The sequence below is a fragment of the Falco cherrug genome, chromosome 4, assembly GCF_023634085.1.
Source record: "Falco cherrug isolate bFalChe1 chromosome 4, bFalChe1.pri, whole genome shotgun sequence".
NCBI lineage: Eukaryota > Metazoa > Chordata > Aves > Falconiformes > Falconidae > Falco > Falco cherrug.
Window position 1 is genome coordinate 102,458,087 of NC_073700.1, and position 20,508 is coordinate 102,478,594.

The window sequence follows — 20,508 nt, forward strand, 5'->3', positions numbered from 1 at the left end:
AGCCAGAGCCATGACTGCCCAGCCTTTCTGATGAGCTGTTCGGCAGCATGTGAAAGCTACCTGCTCCAGTCCTTCTTCCATTGTGACTTGGTAACCAGGCACAACCTCCCCACAAGATGTGAACATTTTATCCTCCTGACATGGTATTCTCACACACATAACACATCTCAGGGAACACCACTGGGAAAAACAGCATGGATGGAAACTAGCTGCCAGAACGGTTTGCCTGGTCCATAATCCCACCGCCTCGGGAGCCAGGGTAGTACAGAACAGCCTGCAGCCAGGTTGATTTCTTTCTTGATGGGCCTCATGCAACTTTCTATTAGCTGGCAAGCCTGAACCAGAACATCAGAGCTTGGGTGAGAGGAGGTGTGGACAAAAATGTAAAACCCTCCCAGTTCACTGCTACGCCTGAAAGAAATCCAGCTGAAAACCCTAAATCAATTTAATTTAACCCTAAAAGGATTGATTAATTTCCTCTCACAGTAAGACCATGTCTTTGAGCAGTAGAGGTTAATAACAGACAGCATTGCATACTTCCACTAATATTCTCTGGTTCCTCATTTTTAATGGAAATCCATAAAGAGGTTACAGCAATAACTAGAGATGTTTTTCTTTCTATGTCAATTACTAACATGATGGAAGGATGATTTTCAGACTCTGATTGTGATTTTCCAAGTACACTAGGAGACTTGGTTTTCCTTTCTTCTCCATGCAGGAAGATAAGCAGCTTCCAAGAAGAGCATAAAACAAGATGCTTCCACCTTTGCTGAGAGGCTTAAATACATGTTCATAGCACTGATGTATACACTGAGTAGAAGCTCTAACAGGAATCTACGTCAAGAAGAATAAACTAGGACTGCATGGTTTTTTTGCACTAGATCAAAGGTAAATGAGTATGAGTAGCCAGTATCACTTGAACTGACCCAGCTGCTCAAGTGATCATGTTTGCCTTCTGGCTTCTTAAGAAAAAGAGGAATGAATACAAAAAAAATATTTCAAATATGGATTTGAAGAGTGCCCTACTCTAATAACGAGGCAGAAATACTCTCTTTTATGTGGTCAAATACCATACGATAATTTCTAATTATCTGTGTTTGGAACTACAAACTCTGTCCTCCAAAAATGGAGGGCAAAATGGGATTTTAAGATACCTAGTGCATAGTTGAGTTCAGTTACTGGTTCAGTGGCTTTGCCCCTAGCTGCATTATGCTTTATCTGCATCTGAATGGTACTCAGGTAAATGAAAACTCTAAACTAGTCACTTCCCAGCTCATTCTTGCAACTAAATGCCGTCTGATCACAACAACCATAAGAGAAACACAGACAATTTTCCCACATGGACATCTTCAAGAAAGTAAGAGCTGATTCATGTCCTTTAATTGAGAAAGCAGAAAAAGTTATAACCATTAAAATCCAATTTCAGTGTATCTCTTGGAACAATAGGTAATCATGCTATCTTATCAAGACTCTTGTTCTGATGTCCCACATTTTTCATGTTGAAAATCCAGGATTTTCCTGACTAATTAAAAATAAAATAATAATTAAAAAATATTTTAAACTTCTAGCTTTCATTCTTTACAGTGTAGTCTTTTTTGTCTGAAGCATGCACTGTAAGAATATTCTGCTTTATTTCTGTCTCAAATGATGGGTCCTGTCTGAGACAACCAAGAATGTGACCATGGAGCACACGAGGTTATAATGATAAAGCGGCACTACCCATTCCTTGCTATTCACAGTCTTTCCATTGGGTGTTGCTATGATATTAAACAGATTACTTCTGGGGCTCAATGTACGCGTACAGAAAGGCATGCCAAAAGTTTAAGGTGTCTGCTTATGTTGCTTTGCCCGTTGTTCTATGCAGCCTGTGTCTGCTGTACTTCACAAAGTTGGTGGTGTACTTCATTAGTTGGTGTTGAGAAAAATTGTCAGTGACTACTTTTGAAAAATAAATTCCATAAAATGGAGTCTGGCAGCTTGTACCAAAAGTTATATACTCTTTCAGGAAGGTGATCTGACTAAAATTTGTATGTACCTTGCAGCATTCAATTACTGTATACAATAGCTGCGCAGATGGCCCTCTTTTAATTAAGAGTATTTAGTGCATCTTCTCCATAAAGAACCAGGCAATGAATAAGAAGGAATTCAATGAAAGTAACCAGAAAATGGAATAGTTTAATGGAAGTTAAAAAGAAAAAGAAAAAAGAGATAACTTAGGATGCAATTCTTGCAAGGACTTCCTGCTCATTGAACACAGCTCTTCAGATAATCTGAGGGAGAAATCCTGGCAGATTTGTGGGCTGGAGAGGTCTTATCAAGCACTAAGAATCAGGCAACTGATCACTAAACTTTGCACAGCTGATGGCCACATAGGTGACAGCTGAAGATTTTAAAAGATACTGTCTAGAACTTAGCTTTTGATATGGCACAGACACGCCAATGAATGTATTCTACAGGTATCTTCAGAAAATTGCAGGGTTTCATTAAGTTATGGCAAGTACAAATGGTATAAAATCACCTCATATTTGAAATGCCCTAACAGATACTGCTGTTAATACTCGTAGTAACAGTAACTAGTAACTGTGAAGAATACAAAGTTACTACAACCTGAAATCCTGACTATTTTATCACCCGTAATGCAGTTGCTGATCTAGTCATATTCCCAGTTTGTTAGAAAAGCACCAGCATTTACTTACATGGTCTTTGCTCTGATTTAAAAAAAAAAAAACCACACAATATGTGTATTTAAATAGAAAAAAACACAGTAAGATACCATGATTTTTACATGTCCTTAAACTTACTGCTGTCAGGCATAAATGCTTGAATCATACAACCTGGGCAAGGAAGAAGTTGCTACGGGTCATAAAAGGATAGGCTTCAACCAGGAAAGTCGTATGCCCTCTTAGCAAGGCCAATAATATAAGCCACTCTCACCATAAATTCTAGCATTTCTGTATTCTAAACTCTTCAGTGAATTTTAAGTTTCATAATGATGGCTACACTTACCTGGTAGACCGGGTGGGGTTTTCAGATATTTGCCATTAAAATGTTGAATTACTACTTCACATTTTTCTGTAGACTCCATTCTGGAAAAGAGAAGAGAGTGGGATGGGGGTAGAGGCAAAATGTGTTACTAGACTGTTATGGAAGTGCTCAGTCAGCAAAAACAAAAAGCAAAAGCATTGAAAAAAGGACAAGCACAGATGCTCAGAGAAAACTTCAAAGCCGTTCTCGCCGATTTCTGCAGAGAAACTGTTTGAGCTCATTACAGTATGGTGTGGCTTGTGAGAAGGACCTGCCACCCTCAAAGCCTGCAGCTGCGCTCCCGGCTGTGTGTGAGCTGCAGCAGTGTCAATGAACAGTCCCCTTTTGGCTCTGTGGGATCACCCTGAACAAGGACATTCTTTATGCTCTCACGTGCTGCTTGGAAAGGCAAAGGACATGTGTCTAGATGCCTTGTGCACTCAAAATAACTTCAAATGGCATGGAAAAAAACAAACCACCAGGGTTTTGAGAAGAACACAGAGGATTAAGCATCCATTATTAAGGATTACAATGTTAAAAAAATAACCTGCAAAGACAGACTGTATAGCAAAACCACAGACAATGCATATATGCCTATATGCCTATTACAACATAAAGCCAAAAAAGACAGTAATTTACATGTAATACTGGTAGGTGAAATACCTTACTGTTCATCTCATATGACCTCAAGGTAACCTTCAGCACTGAGACATGAAAGCATTAACAATGAACTGGTACATATATTTTTTGAAGGAACGGTAAAGAATACAAAGCTACTAGTCAAATCCCAAACCATGGTTATACCACCTCTGGGAATTCACTGTTCTTTCAGGTCTTTGTAAATTGACTGTACACTAGTCCAGAGAACAGTTGAGTTGGCTGCAGAGTGGGTACAGAAATTTCAAAGAGAGGAAAGAGAGAAATGGAAAGCTAATAAGCAAGCAAAAAGAAAAATAATGCTTTTGTTTTTCTTAGAAGAATTGTGTTTAAAACCCATGTTCAGTGCTCCTTCCATACACCAGTGCTTACCTCCAGGTACTCTCCACAAAATAACTCCATGGACATAAATATTGCTTACTTCTCACCAGTCTAAATCTTTTCAAAATTAATTTATCCACCAACCTTCCTGTCAATTCGTTTTGGGAAAGAATGGCTTACTTAGAGCAGCAGATTGTCTCCCAGGGTAAAATTTTGCCAGTGTTCAAAGGACCACCCCATCACCACTGAAAAAAAAACCCAAAAACCTACCATCCTGATTGCCTGATCAATTCTCTGAGCAAGTCAAAGTCTTTTGTCATGTTTGTTTCAGGTAAAATCATTAAAAATTGTCCCTTCCAGGTTGTATCACTGCATACCATGTGGGCTGGGCCATTTCTACAAGCACAAAGACAGCAACTTAGATTGTTCACTTCGGCTTCATTCAGATTTAACTAAGCGGATGTCTGCACTGAGCCTTTAGAGACTCTTGTCTCTGAAAGAATAAATGCAATAAAAGTCTGTTTTCTGTAGCTGCAGGCACTTGGTGTCAAACCATGTTATGTTGCACCACACAGCAGTGACAATTTCATTTTAATACATGGGGGTACACTTTAACAAGCCAAAGCAGTCCCTGCAAAGAATGCAATATATAAGCTGCCAAGCGAAAAAGACTCAGCGCACTTCATGCATTTTATGTGGGAAGAGAATAAAAGTGAAACCCACAGTGTTCTGGGATAAAAAGGCCATCATTTGAATAGCACTCTGAAAAAAGAATGTGCACATTTTCTTCTCAAGTTTCACAATTAACGGCTCTCAAATGCCATTGCTAGCTATCTGTAATCTGGCACACGCTTCGCTTGAAACTGACACTGGCATTATCGACTCAGTTTGAAAAGGCAGCACAGTAGACAAAGCCATCTACACATGTTCCCTTCAGATGTGTTGCTGAGTAACAACTGCATCTACCCCTCATCTTCCTTACCTGAATCCCTGTCTGCTTTCTGCAACGTGTGCCTGGGGGGTAGACCTTCCTCCTGGATGCACCAAGGCTGGTCAGGCAGCCGCTAACTTATCAGGATGGTATCTGTCCCAGGGCTACCTAAGTATGAATTATAATTTACACCTGCCCACAATACCTGTTTTTTAGAAATAACCCTTTCAAATTGTGTTATTCTGGATGATTAGCTTGCTGACTGACTGGGAAGAATGAGGGGTATAGAGCAATGGATATATTATTAAAATCATCTGGTACTCACCATCACAAGATCTCAGTCTTAATTTACTTAGAACTCTGATCAACGTCAACAACTTGGGTGGCAATGTCTATGGCAGGCACCTGCCCATGAGCCGAACCTACCTGCACACATCTGTTCAGGCATTTCTTACTTGCTTGAGCCATAAAGACTAGCGAGTGATACCTGGGAAGAGGCCCAATAAAAAAAAAAAAAAAAAAAAGAGGTCCACACTAATAAATTCTACCTATTTTTTCTTCAAAAAGCTATGACACTCCTCTATTGTAGAATGTGTTTGGAAACCCGGGGAGATGGACAAAATATGCTTTTTGTCATGAATTTATTCTCTCATCTGAGACAGAAATATTTCAAAATGTTGAGACTGGGTTTAATAGAAATATCATTAACAAGAATGTTACATTGTAAAAGTTAGCCTCCAGGGGACAGGTTTTCTACAAAAGAATGTAATTGAAGCACAGGTAAACTTGGGGGAAGAAGAACACTTTAAAATCCCTTTTTTAGATGCTGGGTTTTTTTCATAATTGATAGAACAAAAATGTGGAAGATGATAATATTCTGGAGAAAAGACAAAGATCTCAGACGCTTCAAAACCTATTGAAAGACAGATACTCAGCTCTCCTGCTGGAAAAAGGAGAGCATCAGCTTCACATAGTTAATAGGAATTTGCTTCTGATCAGATCATTCATGAAGTATCATTTTCAAACTTCTATCAACAGTATGTTTTTGGTGCCGATCCTAAGAGGATCTTAGATAATTATTCACATTTAAAAGCAATTTGGAGACAACAATAAAACATCTGAGTATTACTCTGAATCAGGAAATGCAGTGCAGAAAAAAAATATCAAAGCTATAGGCCAGATTCTTATGATATTTTTAAAGGTACAGATAATGATCTAAACTAAAAAAAACCCCACAAAGCTATGATAATTCATTTTTACCTGTGTCAATACATCTCCAAGTTCTGAAAACTAAGTTGTAAAGTTCCCAAACACATTATGAGTAACTAGACTGTCTATATTCTATTGAACTGGAAAGGAAGTGAATTAAAAAAAAATCTGAAAAGGAAGACTGTTTGTATGATTTTTTTTTTAGCCATAGTTTGCAGATTTAAGATATTTCAATACAATGGGTAAAAGAACAAAAAAATTAGGCTTGCTTAAGCAAGTATCACAACCAAACAATTTGATGTTCATGTATTACTATTAAATATTTATTTTAGATTATTTTAAAAATGTGTATTACGCTCTCTACAGACCATAATGGCTCCAAAGTAGTCATTATGTGTTGTTATAAGTAATAGGGAACCTTTACCATGAAAAAAAGAAAAAGGATTTTTTTACAAACTAAAGCTCTTACACATGCTTATTATAAAGATTGATGCAATGTCAAGAAACAACTTAATAAAATTTATATACAGGGAATAACATGATGATTACATAATTATTACATGAGAAATATTCAGTACCATGTAATTACCCGTTAGCAGTAAAATGTGGGTTTGGTTTACATATACTCTATAGTCGCTTTGCTTAATAATAGTAAGGTAAATGAGAATAAGGACTATATTTCTTTATATCCAGAGTAAATATTTAAAGATTAAATTGTTACTACCAAATTTATATTACCATCAACATACGAATACTGTTTTCTTATATTTATGAGAGCAGGAATAATAAATCCTGAGGGGCAATATTTCTTTACTATTTAAGGCACCTTGCAAAGATGGCAGTAGGTAGGTAGTAGCAGTACGATACAGCAGAGGTGTCCAAAGAACTGAGGCCATAGTTAGAATGCACACTGGAGAACTCAGTTTCTTTAGCATATCAAAAAGATGACCAGAGGGGCACTCTGATAGCAGTGCCTAAGTACCTTTGCAGGGAGAATAAACTAGGTGCTAAGTAGTTCTTTAACCTCGCTAGAAAGTTGTGACAAGAACCAGATACATTTGAAAGAGAAATTAGGCAGAAACATTTAACTGCAAGGAAGATGTTCCACTGGCACACATTAGATAGAAAAGAGGTGGCTTTTTTTTCTCATTGATGCCTTCAAATCACTTCTGAAAGCTGTATTTTAGTAAAAGACAAGTATTATCTCAATATTAGGTAACTGGGAGTACTTCAACTGCCTGTGATATAAAAGTGGCCAGGGAAAATGATCTTCAGGTCTCAAATACTCCAAAGCTACAAGACAGGTTTGATTACTATGAGGTTTCTTAGCACCTCCTTACATCCTACTCATCCTCCTATGACAACATGTTCACTAATTAATTTATTTAGCTAATTTAATCCCAGGCATTCCAAGACCCTGATATGGCTGCAGCCTGTGATTTTCTTCTCTCCTGTAAATGACTTTGGTATCTTACGTCCCCAGCTTTTCAGAGATTGCTTCAAGATGTTTTTGTGCTTTTTGGTTTGAATCCATTTTATGCTGGAAAAATTGCTCCCTCTGTCATTTACAGCCCAGGAAGAGATATTAACTTTGACAAGTTTTCCTCATCACTCATAAATTATATCTTTTCCCAAGCTGTCCTGCCTGTATATTCTTCATGTTCAGTCCTGTTTGCATAAACAACAGGGGGTCGTTTACTACCACAGATGAATATAAAAAATCTGTAGAAACCACTCCAGTGAGGACAGAATAGGCTCCTCTTCTCTGGGCATATGGTCCACACTATACCTTGCAGCATGATCCATTCTGCCAAGCTGACCGTTTTAGCTGCCTGAGTATCTCTGCACAGAGCTACAGTGCTCTCCACAAAGAAACCTCTTTCAGAAGAAGTTTCAGAAGAAATACAATATAACTAAATGACATCTACGTTATCCTGAAAAACCCTGAAAGATACACAGCTTCCTTTAAGGAAAAGAACACACAAATTAAAGTCTTGGCTCTCTCATTTTGCTTCAGTGGAAACTGGAGCGCATCCTACTGAAAATCAATGCAAAACTTTTATTAATGGAATAATGATCCTGTGGAGGCTCAAAATCTTGTTTCCCGTTTTCTGTTGCTCCCTTTCAGTTGCTGAGTTGAATATGATTTCCAAAGACTAAATATAAGAGATGTAAAATGCAGACAAATGGGAGATAAGTTTAACAAAAAACACATGCAGATAGAGAAAAGCATCCCATTGGAAGGTCTTCCAGAAGAACAAGGTAGGGAAAAGACAAGGATGAAGCTGAACCTGCCAACGACAATATGGGTAAATGCCTCACTACAGAACGCCTGTCTCTGTCACAAAGGAAGCACCTCCTTGATATTTCCTTTTGCTTTGAGATTATAGACAGCTAATTGAGAATATCTTGACTTGGGTCGTTTGCTAGGAACAGCATTATAACATTCTTTTATGACAGTTTGTGTTGGACAAATTTTCTCACGTTACTGGGAAAGAACAGTATGAATACACAGTCATTTCCACCTAGACCCAGGCTGATTTATGCTACTGTCTTCACAGTCTCAGGTTAGGTATTATACTGGTGCCCGCCAGCAGAGCAATACTTGACTGTCTGACTGTCAGCATTTCCATCATAAATTTCTGTTTTCAGAGGCTTATGACTTCGTTGTAAAATGTCGCTTGGGGGGTGAATCTTGCAAGGTCGTTTTAAGTTACAAGACAGCAAACAAAATAAAAAAGTTAGTGGTTTCTAACTTTTTCTTTGCCCTTCATCATTTAAAAGGACCTATAAAATGCCTGCTCTGCTGTTCGGCTGACTGTGGTATACGTATGCATGGCATTATTATTACTATCTCTATAGGGAGGATACTTAAATAATATTTGAATGACATCTTACTGTGGGGTTATAAAATGCAATTTTGATTTCACTGATTCATGATACCAGGAATTTCTTCCCCAAAGTATATCCCAATGACTCCTTGCCCCCCTTTCCACATCCCGAGGAGCTCTTCAATTAAACTCACAGTACCTTGGACTTTGAGTTTTGATTATAAAAATAGCTCAGCCAAATTACCTGATGGCTCCTAACTTTCCTTGTTCCTCCTTCTCCACCTTGAAGGGCTTCATAGCCATCTTCATGTTGTGGAGTCCCACTGGTATTTGTCCCAGGATCCTGCCCCACATGTCCCACTCTGGAGCCTGCTTCTCCCTGAAAGTGCTGCTCCATGCCTGGCAATTTTCTTAGGGATGCACTATGAAAATTTGGTCCAGGTTGCAATGCCAGATGGAAATGTGAGGTTCTGGGAGATAGGTTCTCCCCCAGCCCTCCCCAGCGCCCTGAAGTGATGCTGTGAGCCCCTTCCAGGGAGACCTTCCAATGGAAATTTATCACCACAGGCACTGGAATATTTTACGGATATCACACAAAGTCTTTGAGGCATGTTTGGGACTTCCAGTTTCATCTGAGATATCCAATTATAAAGCAATTTCCTGGGTAGGATGTAGGATGTGACAGATCATTCTTCTGACTGAAAGTAGGAATGATCCTCATAATATCTAAGCCTGCACTACTGTCCCTGATGATGGATTTTTTCAAGCTAAATTTATAGCACCTTTTCAGCTGCCTTCAATTAAACCCTTGAATAAGGAAGAACAAAGCATTCTCCCTCTTCATAAATGCATCCTTAAACTGTCTGGATGTTCGTTATCCCCAGATACTGCTGACACTTCTCTGCTCCAAAGATCACTGATCCTCAGAAATCTCCTTCTAAATATACCCCCTTCCATTTTGCAAAATTTTGCACTGCTGCTTTGACTCCACTACGATTGTGTGATTTCTTTATCTTCTCCTGCCTTAACATCTGGAATTCACCCTTTATGGGCCTGTGGAAATCCTAGTCTTCCAGCACATACAGTTACCTCTTTTTAAGTGACAACACATCTTTGGGATGAAGTGTTTCCCTCCATACTCTTAGTACCTTCTCCTATCCAGTAATTCCAGGCTCCCTCAAAGACCTTCCCACTTACTCACTACCTCTGATCTGCTTTTTACTCACACCACCATCAACATTCCTCATGTCCTGATTGCAAAACTCAAATCGTTAAGACATCAGCTTTAAAATTGTATGTTGAAAAAAGTCTTAGAATCCAGTTTCTGTGGGTTTTTTTTCCTTTGCTTTTTTTTTTTTTAGGATGAAGGACTATGCTTTTCTTCTAAGTTCTGAGGAATCCACTCACACTCTTTAAATGAAAGATCAGATGTTGAAGTCATTACATGACTCCCAGCAACAGGGATTTAAGAGAAACACCTACAATTTTAAGTCTTGTGATGAAACCCTGTGTGAGGGCAGCCCTGCGTTATTCCCTCTTTCACCCTGCAATCCTATGACAGTCTGAAGTCAAAGCTTCTTAGGCGCACCATCTCCTTTTCCCAGTTCCTTACTTCTAGTATTTCTTCCTGCTCCTCCTCCTCCTAATTTCTCTCTTTGCTGTAAGATAGGCTGTGTTCCGCCCCAGCTCCTGCTGGGATTTCTGTCAGCAGAAACCCACGTCACAAATGACAACAGCAACAGGAGCTCTGCAGAGGGCCAGCTCCCACGGAGCGCCTGGAGGCAGGCAGCATGGCTTTGAAGTACAAAGCACAGGCCAGTGGCAAGACAGAGGTGGGCAGCCAGAGGTTACGGCAATTCCCTTTCAACTCCATGAACTTTTGTGGAGCCACAGTCGGAGTCTAAAGCTTCCTTTCCTTGGCCCTTGCTCGTAACTTTCCTCCCCAAAATCTCCCCTGGAGCATACCTAGGCACAGTTGAGTTCAAGCCACAGAGAAATGCTCTAGAATGTTTTGGGAAAATCTGTCCTGTTGCTTTTGAGGGATGCAAAAGAGAGGAAATACTTTCACAGCTTAAAAAAGAGACCTAGCTTTGTAAGTGCATAATTTAAAGGAGGCTGAACTCTAATGTGGCCAGACATTACTCAAGATAATTTTGACCCAAGAACATTTGAAGTTACCCAGGTTATAAATGAGTAGTCACCTGCAGTACTATAAAACTGCTAATCATACACATTTAGGAAAAAAAAATTAATGATAGCTGTCTACCGCAAGCCTTTACTTGCAATTGCTGTTTGAATATGCTTGAGACAGACTATTCACATAATTGGGCAGAATCAAAAAAGTTATTCTTAATCACCATAGCAGTTAGTTAATAACTTTGAAAAATCAAATTGCTGGATGCTGCATCATTTTAGCATATGCAAAGTTAACTTTTTCTCCTGTGCTCCTGTGGCTGTTAAGAGCTATGCTAAGCAGTATGGCACATGCCACAAGCAGGCACGATACACTGTGATAAAAAGCCCCAGGTCAGAAGTATATTAGCCAGGATCACTACACGGGTTGCTGACTTGAACTTCTCAAATCTTATCCGGACTGAAATACAGCTGCCACCCTACACCTGTACCGTATTTATACCCGCTCAGCGTGTGCTCACACTGTAGGTACACTAGAATGAAACCTTTGTTGGCTACAAGCAAAGCTAAACAAATTAATCTACTTGCATTGGCATGCAGGAAAAAGATACTAAAGAGCACTTTATTACAAAAAGAAGGTCAGGTGGTCATGTCATCAGATCTTGTATTGATAATTCTGCAAGGACAAGAGTCAGCATTCAACTGCAGTTCTAAATTCCTGGATTAACTCTGGCCTTATTCCAGTCAACAGCAGATCTGCTGTATACTTTGATGGAACAAATGTTTTACCCCTCTGTTGTTTGCATGGTGAATTGCACAACCTTCATGTAAGATCACTAAAGGGTTCTTTAAATATGTTACATAATTAAATACATTCCACAGAGTCAATTTTTAAAAAAGTAAGTTTATCCATGAGTTATACTTATCTATATTTAGTGAGCTAGAAAAAAATTTATGCTATTATCTGCAAGAATGCATAAAGAACAGTGTGTCATCTTTCAGCATAAATGTTTTGCCTTTTTACATTTGAATTCAGACAATATTATCTTAACATTCTTCACACACGATGATCTTTCAAATAAAGGACAGAGGTAACACTATGTCACTTATCTTGCAAGCTACCTTTTTATCATACAGTACCCCATTTCACTCAGTGGTGTTATGACACTAACAGAAGTGCCATGACATACCAAGATATGGTGTATTTCAAAGAAATTTGCAAGATGATTAAGTCATTTTGCCTCCTCTACAAAGCACAATGCAATGAATATTCTGTAGAAACAATGATTTGAGCTTTTTTTCCCTTTTCTTTTGAAGCAGAAGACTGATTTACAGCACAATTGCAAATTTCTCTTATTTTCTTTTTCAATACCTTTCTATATATAGATAGCTCTCTCTTCCTTGCCTTCTCAAAAGATAACTATTTGGTTTAAGAATGGTTCAAGCTGAAGAGAATCTATGTAAATATTCCCTGAGAGTAAACATGGAGATTTGTCTATCTGTACTGACAATGAAGTACATGGTAATAATATGTTGCCCATTCCGTCTATAATGTCTGACCACTCCAACAGGACTTGTTATATGCAAATATTTTTTTCTTTAGCTCTTTTCACAGGCTTGAGTCCCCTGCAGCTTTCAAGGAAGCCACATTTCTTCTGTTACAGTTCCTCCCCTTTGCTCGTCCAACTGCTAAATTTACTTTTTCCTGTTGCAAAATCTTTGCAAAACATTTAAACAGTTTCTTCAGCAACTGTGTGCTTTTGGCTGTAGGATATTTATTATTATCCAAGCTTGATGCTGCATGGATAGCTCACTATTCCTAGCAATTTTTATTTACAGAGACATACAGACAACAAACTATGTTTTAGAGCAATGAAATGAACATCCTTCTGCACTGGTATTCTTCAGCTTGGTAGAAAGAACAGACACACAATCTAATAAAGGTGCTGTTCTGCATTTTCCACAGCTATGAGGCTTCAGAGTTACAGAATAGACAGCATTTGCAAAGGACCAAAGCCAAAAATTCTGCATGAATCAAAAAAGAGCAAAAGTTTCACCTGGCAAAGCCGACTCCTCTGCTGACTCCATTAGCATCTCTTAGTATTCTGGTGGAAATGACATGTCCAAAGGGTTTCAGCATATTCTCCAGTTCCTGCTCATCCATGGAAACGGGTAAATTTGAGATGTATAGATTTGTGGGATCTTGCTCTTGTTGCTATGACAAAATAAGAGAAATATCCTCAGTTAGGTTTAGGACAATGGAACAGCTTATGCCTCATACAACAAAGACTACTCAAAATAGGACCAAGCCAAGAAATTATAGCTCCATTAGAAGCAAAGCTGGGCAATCTGTTCATGACGACAACGTATTTGCCAAATTTCTGCAAACTCTCATGCATGTGCTTAATTCTGTGCGTGACTGCTCTTATTGAACTCAGTGACACTACTCATTTCTAAAAAATTACTCTCATGCACAAGCATTCTCGGGTTTGTGTCCTAATTTAGCAAACAGATTGTGAAGAAAACATGATTTCCACAAATGTGCTCACTGTTAACATACATAAAGAAAACTCAACACATGTTTTAAGCAGATGTGCTTTCCAGCCTGCAGACTTTCCATTCAACCTGTTCATCACGAACAAGGTTGGTTGAAAGCACACACAGAACACTTTCCATAGTATCTTTTTTTTTTTTCCCCCTCCATCAGGAACATCTTAATTGATAATGTGCAAAAAGACCTAACTGGGCTGGGGGGGAGTTCTGTAGTTCAATTTAAGGTCTTGGTGAGATAGGTCACATGTTAATTCTCAGACTGAATTAAAATATCTTATAAAATAAAGCCTGTAGTATGAATAATTGAGAAAACAAATGTGAAGACAGCTTTCACATTCTATTTCAGAATTTAAGGCTACACTTTCCATTTTGGCAAGCATTCCAACTTTGATTCTTGCCTGCCAAACTACTGCAAAGAAATATCAGAGGCATAGATGCTGCATGTAAAATAAGTGTATTAAAGCTGTAAATAAAAACACTGTATACAGGGAACCAAGCCCTAATTACATTAAATCAATTTAGTCAAGCCCTTGCAAATTTTTAAGGCTCTGGCTCCATTTTCATTGATAGGAGCTTGACATAATTATCTGATCACCTGTCAGTACAAACCTGATTGGGATCAGGAATAACTACATCATTTTAGCTAACGGTTAATAACCAAAAATATAAGATACAATCTTTATGCTGTGCAGTAAGCCAGACAGTACCTTACCTTGCAAAGTCTTCTGAGACAGATTTTCGGATTTTTTCATTACATATTTTAATGGGCAGAATTAATTTGTACTTGTTCTACACTGAGCTGACAGCAGTATTACTGTCATTTGCTATGAGGTGTCCTAAAACCAGATTAACAATCTTGCAGCAGCAGCACAACTTTACCCTGAAGAAATTACACACAGTCCTTCAGCCATCTGCCCTGGCTTAACTCAGCTAGTTTCAAATTACACTCCATTAAAAGTAGTGCAGATGTATCTTGTCAAACACAAAGACTCACGCGCCCTATTCTAGAAGATGTATGAAGGCTAGACAGAACCAAGATGTCTGCTCCGTCACTGCCTTGCACGTTCAAGGCCTCAAAAACGGAAGCAGAAATCGTTCCAAGCTGTGATTCACACACACCATCTTCGCAGGGAGAAGAATGACGAAGCAAAGTCTAGCATACCTAAATACCAGAACCAGAAGCCAAAGAAAGTCTTCAGCTTCCCTTACCCCAGGCTCAAGGGAAAATTCAGCCCTTTGGATGCGAAGAAAAGCTGCAAAAGGATACCCCAAAGGATCCAAAATCAGGAGGTGTGTAATGCTGCTTTACTGCATAGTTTGGATTCTGACTTAAGAGCTGTGAACACTTGACTTTGGACTACTGCTTAATGCCCGTTGCATTCTAGCTTTGCATCTCCAGACTCATCACACCATGAAACAACACATTACCATGCAGGTTGAATTCCCCACTATTTTACAGAAAAGAAATAGAAGACCAAAGCAGGCCATGTTTGCAAGTTGCCGTCCATAAAAATATACCCAGTTATTACCACGCCTTATAGTAAGGGGGAGGGGAGAGGAAAACCACACACACATGAACGGTGAACTTACTGCAAATTGAACTGAAGTTACAAACCCTAAATCTAGAAAAACATTCCTTCCCTTTCCAGTCATCTTTCCCTGCAGTCATCTTCCTTTCTCTAATGTCTATTTACATTCACACAGATTCAAAAGCTAGTTCCTCTCCAATAACTGAAAGATATTAGTGAGGGGCCAGAACTGGTACAGTATTGACAATGCAAGGAAAATCATGCAAACAATCCTGGAGGAAAGGTAGGCAAGAAAAGAGAGGAGTATGAGGAAAGCACTTCTAGCTTTGGGAAATACAAACAAACAAAACGCAGAAACATTTTCTTTCTCCTTTATTTTGTTCCGTATTTTTCCCCTTTTCTGTGTGCATTAATTTTTATTGCTTCTTACTTTTTTGGGGTTGTTTTTTTGGTTGGGTTTTTTTTTTTTGGCGCACATACAGGCCACAGGAAAAAAATAAAGAAAGATAGGAGACAGGAAGTATCGTCACTGTTACCAAGTACTCTGAAAATGTGAGCAATGGAGGCAGTTAAAGCAGAGGTGTTAGGGAAGCAAATAAAAGTAACAAGGTTTGCGATTCTAACAGGCACGGTTTTTCAGAAATAATCACATTGTTATGCAAACCTCTACTCATTGATTGGTTAAGGACTTTGATTAATCAACCAGTCAGTGCTCAGGGACTGACATCACTTGTCAGTATTTAGAAAAAAATATGCAGATGAGATCCCCCTAGCCAAAGGACAGACTAATATGAAAAAAGCAGAGTTATGCATCAGTAACTGCACAACAACCTTGGCTTTCACTGAAGCAATTCAGTCCAGCAAAATATTAAAATGAGCACTTTTCTTTTGACTACGCAGTTTTCAAGCTGGGGCAAACAAAATAAGTAAGAACCACCACCAATGTGTCTCACTTCTGGAGTAGGAACACACAAGCCTTTTAACTGTGTTAGATATTAAATGCTGTTGTTTTAAATATCCATGGAAGTTTTAGCTACACTCTGAAGATGAATGAAAGACTAGCAGGCCGTATTCACTCTATCACAAGGATTTACCAAGCCTATCTTTTATCAACATGATAAACAAGAGCTGCAAGCAGAGAGAGACAGATGAGGCCACTCATACTAACTCCACAACGCAACAGTGTTTTCTAAGAAAGGAAGAAAATTCCATGTTATTTTTCCTTACTATACAAACACAACATTTTAGAGAAATACCCCTTTCCTTCACAGAGAAATATCACCCTACAGAGGCTGTTTCTCACACCGCGAACTGAAACAAGACAAGATGCCTTCCCAGGGATGAAGCCTGGCGCTGGGCAGGCTGTGCAGAGCGGTGCGGGCCCGGCTGCCCTGCCACCGCACCGCCAGGCCCCATGGCCACTCGCCCTCACACGCCCCTGCTTCTCAGGCTTGCCCCGCTCCCCGCCTCTGGGACCAGGGCTCCGCGTCATTTTCTTCAGTTGTGCAGACATGCCCTCTGCAGCCTGGAGGTGCTGACACATGCTCCTCGTTTTGCATGAGCCTTTTCACCCCAGATTCCCCAAGCTCCTTCATGACATACTTGCTTCCCCAGCCCAGTGTAACTGCTGAGTTTTCCAGTGTGAAAGGCAGGCATCCTACTGTTCAAAATGCGCCTATCTGTTGACAAGAGGAGCCTAACCAGACCCTCAATCCAAGCACCCCATGAACTACCAGTCTTTCAGAATCCTAACTAGTCAACAGTCAGGTTTCTGCCTTCAGTGATCACAACCAGGGTCACAGGTCCGGTGGCAATGGTGGTGGCTGGATCCACACAGTGCGGCCCAGACTCTCTCCAGTTCATTTAATTCTTTCTGTGGCTTTTCACTAAGGCATTAAAAAATGCTATGTCCCACCTTGGGATGCTAAAATCCCATTTATTGTTGTGTCCGTTCCCAAACCCTGATAACCGACCAGGCATCAGCGAGAGAGCTGAAAGTCATTTGTGTGATACTCATGGTCACTTCAGAACTGCGTTTTCCTCTTATGCCCCCAATACCCTGGACAGGAACAGAACGGGTGGGGTGGCAGAAAGCCACAAACACCTCCAACAGCACTGTGCCTTGGATGTCCTACAGTTGCTGATTTAGAGCTACTGCAGTGGGACCACCAGCCAAACGGTGTCTCCACCACTGCCTGGACTTTGCAGTCCCTGTCTCACTTTCCCCCTCCAGACCACACCAGAGACACCAGGCTTGCCTCACACCGCAGGGTAACGACACATCTGTCGACACAGTCTTCCCAAAGCCCAGCGGCCTCTCAGGTTTAGCCCCCCACCTGTAAGAAGGGTCTCCCAGGGGGGCCAGGGCCAGCTGCTGCAGTTGGCTGCCGCCCGGGGGGCGCAGGGGAGGAGGGGGCTGCCGGGACTGGCGGAGGGCTCGCTGCAGTGCGGCAGCACGGCTCCTCTGCCCTTCCCAGACCCCGCGTGCCAAACACAGCTAATTAATGGGTACAAGAACAGGCCAAGTTGCCGCTTCTCGAAGGGAGCAGGAAGGCAGCTGTGGAGCCTGCTGTGTGTGCCAGCTGCAAAAGCATCATGCTCAAGGCACGCAGACTTGCAAGCACAATCTCAAGGCACTGTCAAAAGCCTGCTCCTGGCTGTCCTCGCTGAACTTCGTTTTACCCAAGATCTCGCATTTGACAGCCCAAGGAGGGTCACATTTTCCAAGTACAGCTTGCACTTGCACTGCAGCCCTGGAGAAATAGGGGCAAACTCATCCCGTCAGCCGCAAGCCTCTGAAATCCTGACACAGCCTCGTACCCAGGACTGAGCTCATTCTGGGGTCCTGCTGTAGGCCTGTCTGCGTGGGTACACGGAGTGCCACAGAATGGGCCAACAGAAAAAAAAAGAAAAAAAAAAAAGAATTAAGCCAATTGCAGCTCCCCTGCAGACAAGTGCAGGGCTTTCTGCAACTCCCTTTGCTCCCACCCCAGCCTGTCTGAGCACCACTGGAGCCCAAATAACCTGTGGGCTCCAGAGGCATTAACTACATGTATATGTTGTAGTTGGGCCATTCTGACAGACACATCCAAATTGGTCAAAACCACACCTAGGAAGTTTTAAAACTGTGAATACTGCAAACTAACAGTAGGTGAAAACTAAGCATCTGATGAGCTCAGAGCATTTCCAGCATTCAGCAGCAGGTGTCCTGCTGCAAGGCTCTGGAGTTCAGCAGTCAGGAGCAACTGTCCTGGGGAAACAGCCAGAAATTTTGTCACTGCCTTTTAGCAAGAACTGGGCCAGTCACTCGGCTCCCAAGGCCTGTGCCAAGGAGGAAAAAGAAGTTTATAATGCAGAGGATTTGAAACGCACTACACCAACAGCATTTGAAACAGATAAAACCCAGTGGAGGGCATGCTGGAACTCAGAGTTTGCTATTTGCTTTGCTGGATCCTCCCAGCCACTTTTAAAAGAAGGGACAATGCTCAGATGGGATTTTCCCTCCCATCTTGAGATAATCTTTGGAAGCAATGCATGAAAAGCTGAAAGAACAATTCCTGCTCGTACAAGAAGAGGCTGAGCCTCTTTACATAGTACATTTAGTAATGCATTCTTTAAGGACACATGTGCAGGGAGGGGTGGGCTGGTGTTGGCTACATTATTTTTTCCCCAGAAGGAACTCAAACCTCTTGTAATCTCAGTAGGGCTGGAAACTGAGTGCATTTGGTTCATCTGGGAACCCTATGTACCAATTCTTTTTATTCAACCTAAATTATTTCTCCTTAGAGCAGCTTGCTCTAGGAAGCTAAGCACTGATTATTAGTTCAAACAACTCCTTTTTTCATTTTCCAAACTTATTCTGGGAATAAAACTTTGTACGCGGATCGATATGAGATTCTGAACTCTTCTGTTTAAAGTTATAATCAGTATTTATATTAATAGATCATATACTTTTTTTGTCTTTAATAAATTGAGACTTCAACATCTTATCATTGACACAGGTCAACATTACAGTACACTTTTGGAAGCATGGTCCTGTCTTTCTGAACATTCTAGACCCAGGTTCAAATCACCCTCTATTAGTATCTTCCCCATACTAGTTCATCTCTGCTAATGGCCACTGCCCAATCTTCAGGCTATGTATGTAACTTCTCTCCTTTAAAGATCTGCGTTGAACTTCTGTCTCCCCTCAACATAAAAATAGTTACGCTTTTTATGGAAAAATCCATTTATGTGGAACCATTTATATGAAACCAGATCATTTATATGGAAACATTTAAATGCCATTTCATAAATTTTCCAGTGCTTGCTCAGTATTTTGAAAACTGTAGTTGTACGCAGCACCAGTCTCATCATTGGTTTATTAGATTATTTCTAAACTGGATTCCATACAAGCCACCGAGCTTAAATGAAATTTAGAGGAAGCATGTAATACTTTCTCTCAGTAGATTCACATTCAATATCTCTTCTTGTTGTTCTATTATTTAATATTTACTTTTCTAGTACTGAAGATCATGAGAACTTTCCAGGACATCTGAAAGAGACATTCATTTCAAAGCTGATTAGAAATGCATTTGATTGGATTCACACAAAAAATCTGAATTAAAACATTTTTCCCTATTTTCTATTGTTCCTCCATTTATTCCTGCTGCTTTTTCACATTAATATCGCATATATTTGCACATATGTAAAAGAAGCCTAGTTTTCAAACAGAGTAAGCTACCAAATTTATAAATCAGATGTCTGCAAGTAACATTTGGAGAGGTTCTCTCTTCACTGACCTACCCAAGCATGGCAGGATGCTCCTAACCTAGTTATCACAGTTAGGATGAATACGGGCTGGTGGTGTGAAAGTTAGAAAAAAGTCACCACCTCCCAGTGACAGAGAAGCAGTGGCAGGAAACCCTTTTCCTCCTTCTCAGTGGGAGAAGGAGGGAGGGGTTCTGTGCAGTGGTTGGGGACTGGGATCTTGCCTCTGTACCTTCATGTGGTGCCTTTCAAATCAATGAAGATACACTGATTTAAGTGACAGTAGCCCTGCTTACAAAGATTTTTTCCACATTATGGTTTCTTTTATAAAAAGAAGGAACAAACAAATCAACCAAACCAGACGAAACACTTGCTATAGCAATGGTCCAGACCCATATAACCTTTCAGAATTGTTAATGACATATTTTGAGCCATCATTGCAGTAACACGAGGTGAACAGAGGGAATCAAGTGCAGCTGCCAGGGTTCCCTTTGACTTTTTACTGGCTTATTTGTTTCCCTTTGTGTGGGCACATTTTTAACAGTGCAGACAGCTAAATCAATGGTCAGTT

General features: G+C 40.2%; 1 protein-coding gene across 8 annotated transcripts in view; it reads right to left on the reverse strand.

Moving 5' to 3' along the window:
• RBMS3 (RNA binding motif single stranded interacting protein 3) overlaps positions 1–20,508 on the reverse strand; it is a 719,214-nt gene that overhangs the window by 141,124 nt on the left and 557,582 nt on the right. For all 8 annotated transcript variants that reach the window (XM_055707003.1, XM_055707004.1, XM_055707002.1 and 5 more), the window contains 2 exons: positions 13,164–13,321; positions 3,007–3,086 (listed from right to left, as the gene is read on the reverse strand). In XM_055707003.1, the coding sequence (XP_055562978.1) occupies positions 3,007–3,086; positions 13,164–13,321 (238 nt within the window). The remainder of the gene's footprint in view (positions 1–3,006; positions 3,087–13,163; positions 13,322–20,508) is intronic.